The sequence below is a fragment of the Podarcis cretensis genome (genome assembly GCF_951804945.1).
Source record: "Podarcis cretensis genome assembly, chromosome: 17".
Classification (NCBI taxonomy): domain Eukaryota; kingdom Metazoa; phylum Chordata; class Lepidosauria; order Squamata; family Lacertidae; genus Podarcis; species Podarcis cretensis.
Window position 1 is genome coordinate 246,670 of NC_137187.1, and position 9,991 is coordinate 256,660.

Consider the following 9,991-nt stretch of genomic DNA (forward strand, 5'->3'; position numbering starts at 1 on the left):
AAACCATCTCTTGAGTTTCTGCTAGCCAACTGGTACAAACTCTCTTCCTGACCCTGAATCATCTAGTTGTTCTTTTAATAAACTTTCTCTTTCTTTATCACCTCATGGGCTTCTTCCTTCTTTTCTGCTTCCAGTTATCTTCATCTCTTTCCACACTTGGATCAGCACACCTCATTTCCCCGACATGCAAAATCCCTGCCAATTGATCTTCTACTCCTGCATTTGGTCTTCAATAAACTCTTCCTCCTAGCAGCACACGCTTGAAATTTCCTGTGACGTCCCCCATCTTCTTTTCTACCAGCCTGTTGGTCTTCAGACATCCTTTTTAAGCTACACAACTAACACACCTCGAGTTACTGCCCCGCTTCTTGAGTTGTTCTCTCACAACCCACTCCAGCTTTCCATCCTCTCTGCACATCTAAAATTACACTTTGTAAATTGCTTTCTTCTCTCACTCCTCTTGGCTCCCTTGCAACCTTTGATATGGCTGATCTCTCCACTTCAGTTGCTCCCCAGCTTTTGTTCTTAGTCCTTCACTTTGCACTCTTCCTCATAGTCATTTAGTCAGTTCATACTTTCTGCAGTTCATACTTCCTGCCCTTCTTCTAACACCTCCAGGTGTCTTCCCTATGCTGCTTTTTTCCTATATACCTGATCACCACCTCAATACGGGGCAAACAAACAAACAAATCCATGTCTTCCAATTTAAGTATTCCCTATGCTATTTTATTGCTCTCTCCATCAATATTCTCAATCCTCACTCTTCTCAACAGGCTGGTCTTTGATTTCTCTCTATTCTGTCCCTGCACTTGTTTTCAAGCTAAATTTTTCATTTGTTTTAAACTTATTGAAATCCCTTCCTCTCCCCCAGCGCCTTGCCCTACCAAAAACTGTAATTTATGGTATTTAACCATTTCATATGTAAACTGCTTTTGTTTTCCCATTTCACTTCTTGAGCTCATCTCAGAGCTTGCATGTGGATCTAATTTTGCCCCTTCTCTTCCTCCTCCTGTTTCAAAGTTCTTATTTGCTTCTTCTTACCTTTAAAGGTAACCATGGACTTGGGAATTTTTTACTTTCTCTTTAGTTGCCTTCTCACTACCCTTCTAATGCCCAGCAGGTAAAAATGAGCATTGCAATCCCCTAGCCCAGTGCTTTTTTTCTGGGGGGGATGCAGGGGGACGCACACCCCTAAACATTTTGTGAATCTAAGTTTGGCCTCATTGAGGGGCAGTACAGTGGTACCTCGGGTTAAGAACTGAATTTGTTCTGGAGATCCGTTCTTAACCTGAAACTGTTCTTAACCTGAAGCACCACTTTAGCTAATGGGGCCTCCTGCTGCTGCTGCCCAATTTCTGTTCTCATCCTGAAGCAAAGTTCTTAACCCGAGGTACTATTTCTGGGTTAGCGGAGTCTGTAACCTGAAGCATATGGAACCCGAGGTACCACTGTATTTCAATATGAGTAGGAAAATGAGAATACCCCTAAGCATTTTTAGGGGGGGGAGCACTGCCCTAGCCCATGGCTTTGTACCACCCCAGCTCTACTCTGTTTATTTATAAGGTTTCCAGCAGATAGACAGCAGCCAAAGATAAAAATAAAAAGTCTGTCAGATCCACCAGTCTCTTCCCAGTGTGTGCCATCCTTCAAGCCTCTACTGTTCCTGAATTATAACACTCAACATTTCTATAATGCACTTTACATACATTATCCCAGTAATCTTTACAAGCGCTTGTTAAACCTATTATCCCGACCGGGTTCTCATAGGACAGGCTGCTGCCTCCTGGGACTGAGCTGAACCAAGGACATCCCATCCCTCTCTTAGCCACGCTCCAAGACCGGAAGAAAACTAGGGCTCCGCGGGTCACACACAATGCCAAATATGTCCAAATTCTTATTGTTCAGCTGCCTGCGCACCATCCTCATGTGCTCAAACATGTATGGTTTGGCTTGAGGATTTATTGCAATCTGCTCCCCAACACTACCAGATTCTTACCAAACCCTTTAAAGCTCAAGCTTTTATGGCAGGTGCCTCCATGGACTCCATGTAATTTGAAGCCAGAGCAATGGCATCCCAGACTGTGGCTAAAGTCCTGGAACGCTGATGCTGCCTCTAAAGTAAACCTTTCCACTGAACCTTTTTCAGGCGGTCAGCTTTTTGAAGAAGCGGCGTTGAAAGATGTCCTTGCAGAATCAAAAGATAAGAGAAAAATCTTGCTGACCCAAAGAGATGACAAGCACCCTGCCAGGCGTTTCTCTTCCTACTCTTCTCACTTTCGTCCCTTTTGCTCCCAGAATAGGCAAAAGCACATCAGATTCAGACCTCAATTCTTTGAAGCAGCAGCAGCAGCAGCAGCAACAGTCAAGTGTCCCATTTTATTCTATCTAGTTTTCACTCTTTTGCGTTTTTCTCTACAGATCAAAGTTGCAATCTGACTTACCTGGGAGTAAGTCCCGTAGAACTCCGTTGGACTTACTTCTCAGTAGATGTGCACACTACTGCACTGCAAAAGGGTATTAATAATCAGCAAATAAGAGGACAATCTAATTTCCAAAGGATCATACATATATATATATAGTGGGAAGGAATAAACTATTTTATATGCATAATACTTATGCAGTACTATAGGGCTAGCCATCTAAACACAGACAAACAAGAGTGATTTCCTGTTTCTCTGTGCAGAGTGCAGTGGGACTATCTATTATAGAGGTTACTGCAAAAGTTCCACACATTTCAGGTGGCTTAGAAGGGAGGTACTCTTAATGGATTGTACGCTTGGAATAGCTGATGTATTGTTTTTGTTTCACCTTAAGGGGAGAGGGAAACAAACCAAAATTTAAAACATTGGGGGGAAACCAGTTTTGCTTTATAATTTTATTTATATGCAAAACAGTGCACCATTCATGAGAGATATGAAAAACGCTTCCGATAGAAACCAGATTTTCTATTTTCACTACAAAATATTGCCTTATACAAAGCAACACACACACACCCAAAAACCCTGAAAAAGACTAAAATCTTTGGATAACAGATGGTTTTTTTTCTTTCTTTCTCTAAAACGTACTTTTGTTTTAAGAGATTCACAGCAAAAGAGCATGAAACATTTTCTGGTTGTCAACTTTTTTGGTTGTCATAAAGGAAAGTAGTCCTGTTTCTTCCCTTAAAAAGAACAAAACAAAAAAGTCTGTAAAAAACACACATAAATATACACACGCTCACAAAAAGACAGACGTACGGACAAACAAACAAAAACTACTTCCCTTATAAATGGTTTGCAAAATACCTTTTAGACAGAATTACAAGTCAGAATAACCATACACATTAAAAAAAAACAAAAAACTTCAAGTGAAGTGCTAGTTTTGATTCCACACACAAAATAAATTTTCAAGGACAAAGTCTGAATATATAAAATACGCTTAGAAACAGGGGAAGTGGTCCAATAAACCCAGAGCAAAACGAAACCCACAATCTGGTTCCCAACAAACACTTCCAAAGTCAGACAATTATTCCACAGAAGAAGAAAATGTAAACACTTGACTATAGAAAACCAGTTGGCACAAAAGTCTTCAACGCAAAACCTTTACCACTCCCAAAATTTTAAAAAATAATCTCGGGGGAAAATACTCTACTTCTGCTAACCCAAAATAAAAAATAAATAGTTACTTTTGAACTGCACTCCTGGATCACATGTTTTAAGGTCGCAAGCAGTCGAGACTTTTTGGATCTAGAGAAAGGGGCACTTTGACAGTTCGGGGTCTTTTGTGGGTTTTGTTTCCTCTCGCCCCCCCCCCCCAAAGAAGATCTCCACTTTCTGCAATGGGAGCTGCCCGGTGGGTAGGGGGAAACTGGCACGCGGCAACCCACCCATGGGGACCCCCTCGGGTGGAGGGACCCGTTCCATTTCAAGTTTCTCTGTTAGGGCCCGATTCAGGAAAGCCCTTTAAGGCACGAGCTTAAAGCCAAGGGATCTCCCGCCAAGCTGCCGTCGGGATCTTAAACACTTTGCTGAATTGGGACCCTACCGCGGAGCGCGGGAGTTGCTTCAGGGCGGGGATCAGAAGGAAGAGGCGCGCCAAGAGGGGCGCAGGAAGCCGCGCGGAGCGCACGGTGCGCTTGGCTTCCAGTGCGGACAGCGCCTCTGCAAAGCGCCTGGGGAGCCTGGGACGGGCCCTCGGGCCTTCGGGGGACCCCTACCGGCTTGCCACCGCCGCAACCCCACCCCGGGCCCTGGGTTTCTTGCCCTCTCCGCCCCGCCCGGCGCCGCCCCTGGAGGGAGGCGCGCGCCTGTCCTACACGTCGAGGACGTGGTTGAGATAGGAGATGTAGCAGATGGCCAGGCGCAGGATCTCGATCTTGGAGAGCTTCTTGTCGGGCGGCAGCGTGGGCAGCAGCTTGCGCAGCTCGGCGAAGGCCAGGTTGAAGGCCTCGACGCGGATGCGCTCCCGGGTGGCGTGCGCCGAGCGGTACTTGGCGGTGGCGCGGCGCCGGCGGCGCTTCTCCTCGCGGCTCAGCGGCTGCTGAGGGTGCGGCCCCGGGCGACCCTCGCCGCCGCCTCCGCCTCCCGCCCCGTCGCCGTCGGGCGCCTCCAAGTCCGAGGCGCAGCAGCTGCGAAGCCCCTTGGCCTCCAGGGACTCCGGGTCCGACGGCGCCGACGACGGGTGGTCCGAGTCCAGCGCCTGGTCCGGGCTCAGCATCATCTGGCAAAGAGAGAAGGCACCGTCAGCAGCGACGCCGAGAAAGAGGACCGCCAGCCCCTCACCCTCGACGGCAGCCTGGGGAGCCACAGCGTCAACCAGGGTTTCTCTGGAGAAGAAATACATTGGTAAGCAAAAAGAAATAACTCCCAGCAGTGCTTGATTTATAACACAGAACACAACTGCTTTATAATATGATTGTGGGGCGTCCAGAAAGTAGAAAGCGACGCAGCTTCATAAGAACTTGAAGACCATTCCCAAAGTATAATTCGAAACGAGCCTCTTGCATGTGCACCTAAAGTATGTATACAAACTCAATGAGAGGTGTGAGCTTCCTTTTGCTGGAGAATCTCATTTCTGCTATGAGATGGTCATCAGCATCTCTTCATGCTTTTGCTCTCCTTTTGAGAACAGATCTATCCATATTCTGCAAATAAAATTTCTTCTGATAGCATACCATGCTACACTGAAATGTTTGAATGTTTATTTGATTGTCCTTGAATCTCCCGGCCAAACCAGTGTGGCGCGCCAACACCCCTTGAAAACCACGGGGTTAGGCTCTCCCCTCACTGCGACTGGCGCAAGCTTTGCAGTGCAAGCTTTGCATTGGAGGAATCCCGTTTCCATCAACTGTGGCTCCAAAGTAGCTGGAGAGGGACCAGGCAAAGAGACCCAGGAAGCTCTGGGCGAGGGCAGCTGGGAGGCAGAAGACTTAACGCGGGCATAGAAGTACTTCCAAGTGGGCGAAGCACTTCGCCATGCACAGCCCTTGCCATATTTGTTTGTTAAATTTGTAGAGCGCCCTTCATCCGAAGATCTCAGGGTGGCTCACAATAGAAAAATACAAGATCAAATTACAAAGCGTGAAAAAACATGCCAAGAATTCTCCCCCTCCCCCTCGCACAAGTGCATTTAAAAGCATATAGGCTGTATATCAGCCCAAGGTTTGGTTGAAGAGGAATGTTTTTGCCTGGTGCCTAAAGGTGAACAGGGCAGACTTCGGTAATTTTTCGTAATATGGCGCCAGGTGTGAAGCCGACATTTGGTGCCCCCAAATAGGTCTTCGCAACTATGGATCGTCTCAATCTTGTGCCCTCTTGGCTCGGCACCCTGTGCGGGAGAACCATCTGCGCCACCATAAACCTGGCGCTGAGTAAGGAAGGCGCCAGGCGAGCCTCCTTGGGGTGAGCACTGCACGAAGGAGGACCCACCTTAGATAAGGCCCGTTCTGGTGTTGCTACCAGGGGGTCTCAAATTTCAGCGGTACCCTGTGGGGTGCCAAAATTCAGCGCCCCTCACCCGCCTCTCGCCTTCCATTCTACCTCCTGGTTGCGGCGCCACTGAGGACCCGCACCGGTCGCGCTCCGCTAAATCTGCCTCTGTTGCCCCCCTCTGGACCTCTCACAGAGGGGGCACACGAAGAAGGGCCTCCGATGGGGAGACCGGTATTGTTATTGCTACTCTTCCATTGTCTCCTGAGATAGACGGTGCCAACCAAGAGAACAGCATGTAGATATGGGCAGCGTTTTGGGCGGTGCAGAGTGCTGCGTGACGACCCTTGAGCCATTCTTCCAGGGGGCTGCCATGACCCCCGACTGGTCCGTAGGCAGTTACAAACGGGGCGGGCGACGTGGGGGGGGGGATGCCTTGTCTAGGCCACCTATCTAAGTCCAAAGGAGAAGCGAGATTCAAAGCAGGGACCTGCTTTGAGCCAGAGTCAGAGCTATGTCTCTTTAGCCACCACGGCCGCGCTGTCCAAACTCCCCAAGAACTGACCATAGCGCACGCGCTCTCTGTCTCTCTCTCTTTCACGCACAAGCAATATTATTGTCGTTTTTACGTTGCTGTTCTTTTACAATTGCGTTTACATCACTATGCTATCGATACCAATCTGCCAGCACAACATTTTCAGCAATTCAGGCAACGCATTGAGGGCGGGCAGGATGGAACCTTATCCAGCTTCTTGATCAACAGAATCATAGAATTCCGCAGAATTGGGAGGGACCCCGAGGGTCATCCATTCCACCCCCCGCAATGCAGGAATCTCCACGGGCCCGAACATTTCATAGACGGGAGGGCGGAGGAAAGGACAGAAAGCTTAAACGAAGGGCTCTGTAGCCTCTTTTGCTGGACCTACTATGTAACAGGGCAGTTAATCGTTCTTATCTATTCTGATTTATACTTTGTCTTCATTTATTGCTGCGCGGGCACTGCTCCGTTTATGTTTCGTTTACAAAAGAAAAATAACAATAGCCTTAGCAATCCAAACCCAGCTCCCAAACAACGGAATCGACATTAAATGTTTCGAAGTACGCTATCCTACAAAGGTTTATTCAGAAGTAATCGAAACTCGCTCCCACGTAAAGGGTATGTGAGACTAGAGTGACGCAAATAAGACTGGTTTTGTGTTCCCGCTTTCTAAATCCAGATCCAAAAGTTACGTTGCCGTTGCTAAGGAGAGACCAGTTCTGAACTCAAAAGGCCGGCCCGGCTCTCAGGCTGAGCCTCGATTCCGACCTCGGTGTGAAATACAGAAAGTGAGACTATTTGGGGAGCTATTTGGGGTTTGTTGCGCCTCGCTAGCGGATGCCAACGCCGTGAACGTCGAGGAATGTGGTTTTTAAGTCGGTGAGTTAGTTAGGCATCGGAAAGAGTGCCCTCCTCTCCTGGCCAGAATCTCAGCTCCCGAAGGCGATCCGTTTTCCAGTCACCACCTAACAAGGGACCAGACAATGCAAGGTCCGAGATCAAGATTTCGACCGTCGGGAAGAGCTGCAGCCTGGCGACGCGAGGATCCAACTACACTCAAAACAGCAACCTTGAGGAGAAAGCGCCGGGTGTTGTTTTTGTTGAAGGATCCTGTTCGTGTCTGGTGGTTTGCCTTGCACGCGTGGGAGCAGGCGGGGGGAGGGACTGTTCAAAGGCATGTTAACATGTTGCAAAGAAGGGGGGCCTGTTTTGCAATCTGTGCCCCCCCCCCGCGGCAAATGCATATACCAGAACAATGTTGTAAACCGCCCTGTGACCTTCAGATGAAAGGCGGTATACAAATACGTATAATTCAGGGGCACTTAAACTCTCTCGGCTCCGGTAGATTTAGTTTGCTTAGCAGGTGAGCGAAGTGCGGGGCAGCAGTCAGGTGCACTTGCGAAGCTAAGCAGGGGCCGCTCAAATGGACCACAAGCTGAGCTTCCGGCCTTGCAGGGGGTGGAGTAGATGGCCCTCAGCGCCCCTTTCCATCCCAAGACCCGTTAATGAGAGGCTGGAGGAGGAGGAGGAGGAGGAGGGAGAGCGGCCCCCAGCCAGGCCCCTCCTCCTCGAACCCACAAGTGGCTCCCCGGCCACCTCGATTGCCCGAGCGAGCGCCTTTCCGGAGCCGCCCTCGCTCGGGATCGGAGCGCGCCCCCGGGCGAGGATCCTGAAGGGCCCTCGCCACCCATCACCCCGTCGGCTCTAGGATGCGCCTTTGCCAAGGGAATGAGCGCGCCTTGCCATCTGTCAGGGAGAACTTCCAGGGACACGCGGGCATCTCAGAAAATAATGCAGTGCCAAGCAGGAGAGAATGACCCGGGGGACACTTGGGGGGAGGGGAGGGGTCACTGCAAACGGGGGGGGGGAGGGTGAAGTTCCTGAGAAGAGGAAGTAGCTGGAAAGGCGATGGGGAGGGGACAGGGTCCCTGCGGACGAGGACAAGCATAAATTAAATTGTTATTGTTATTATTATTATTATTATTATTATTATTATTATTATTATTATTATTATTATTGCCAAGGCTTTGCAAAGCTCAGTGTTTTCGTTTACCAAAAATGACACACCGCCCTGAGATCTGCGGTTAAAAGGCGGCATATAAATCGAAATCAGCATTATCTAAAAGGTCCCCCTCCCGTTTAATGCCAGAAGAAATCATTATTATTACAAAGGATTTAAAGGAGAGCGGTGGAAATAAATATCGGGGAGCGATGGGAAACAGCCTGCCCTGGAAACCTGGCGCTGCGTAGGATCTCCAAAGCCCACCGGTGTTATTTGGCAAACAATGAGCCAATTACGGAAGTGTTGCTTTTGTCCCCGGTTCCGGGGTCTGAACCTGGAGAAGATCTCGGGGACAGGGGAGGCGACGCGTTTCTCTCCGAAGTTGCTATCGGGTGTTTTTAAAAAAATATATAAAACAGGGGGAAATGCGTTTAAGATTTAAAAATAATAATACTAATATTCACAAGGAAATAATAGTCTAGCTGAAAAGCAAACGAACAACGCGAATGGAAAATAATGTTTTTGGAACGCTCGTAACAAGTCGAGGGTCTGTATGGAATTTCCTGCGCTCCAGCCTTCGCATTTGGAAGGCGGCTGGGCTGGGCTTCGGAGCCGAAGTTCTGCGCTGGAAGCCTCGTTTGCCCGAGCGAGCCTTGGATTTCGAAGGCATTTATTTCTGCTTGCCAAGTAAATCTATATACTCAGGCTGGCGACTCGAGGGAAGGTGCCTCCCCGGAACGTGGGTCTTCAGAGCCCTTTTAAAAACCATCATCATCCTCATCATTTTTGAATTTATCTTTAAGGCATCTTCTTACGCAAATCCCTACGGCCTAACCGAGCCATCGCCCTGTTTTCCGTTCCTGCCCAGCCAGCCTCACCTGGTGAACATTTTTTTAAAGGACTTTACCTTGCAGGAGCCTTGACAACACCCTTTCTTGCAACGCCTCCGACCCCCTTTTTTCCGCGCCTCAAATAAAATTCCAGAAGGGGTTCATCTTAGTCTTTGGACATGCAACAATACAAAAGGAGAAAGAGGGAGAGAGATAGGGGGGGAGTGATCCACATATGAAAAATAAATAAAAAATAAATCCTATCGCTAGACCGGAATCGTTTTCATCGCCTCGCAGAAATGGAGGCAGAGAGCGCAACTGTCAACAAACGAGAAATAAAATGCACTAGGGGAAAGAAAAAACAAAACATCCGGGCCGGGGGGGGGGAGGAGATGCGGGGGGGGGGAGAGAGAGAGAACGACACCTCCGCAGGTCTCTAACCAGGTCTCTCTAATCCAGAGGACGCTGAACTGTGGCTTGATGCTTCCAGTGGTGCTGGTCAGCCGGCGCCTCCTGCCATAATCGGAGCGCGCAACAAAAGAGCTGGTGCGCTAAGGAGGAAGGAGAGCGCGGTCCTCTCCGCGGGCGCGCAAGGCGACGGGCCCGACGGGGCTTTTGTTCAGACGACGCCTCTTCCTGCTCCTTCCTCCCTTCTCCGCCTCCCCTCGCCGCCTTGGCCCTTCTGCGGGAGGAAGGAGGGAGCCCAGGCCGGCTG

The 9,991-nt window shown here is 49.2% G+C and overlaps 1 protein-coding gene across 3 annotated transcripts; it reads right to left on the reverse strand.

Annotated features, from left to right (window-relative positions):
• Positions 1-2,840: 2,840 nt before the first annotated feature.
• NHLH2 (nescient helix-loop-helix 2) lies at positions 2,841-9,651 on the reverse strand. 3 transcript variants are annotated; one of them, XM_079958933.1, is made up of 2 exons: positions 9,354-9,651; positions 2,842-4,698 (listed from the first exon to the last, which is right to left on the reverse strand). In XM_079958933.1, exon 2 carries the CDS (start codon positions 4,696-4,698, stop codon positions 4,291-4,293), a length of 408 nt encoding a protein of 135 aa, XP_079815059.1. In that variant the 5' UTR covers positions 9,354-9,651; the 3' UTR covers positions 2,842-4,290. The 3 variants fall into 3 exon arrangements, with proteins under 3 accessions (XP_079815058.1, XP_079815059.1, XP_079815060.1); XM_079958934.1 differs by lacking the exon at positions 9,354-9,651 and adding an exon at positions 5,907-6,005; XM_079958932.1 differs by lacking the exon at positions 9,354-9,651 and having other exon boundaries at positions 2,841-4,895.
• Positions 9,652-9,991: the final 340 nt, after the last annotated feature.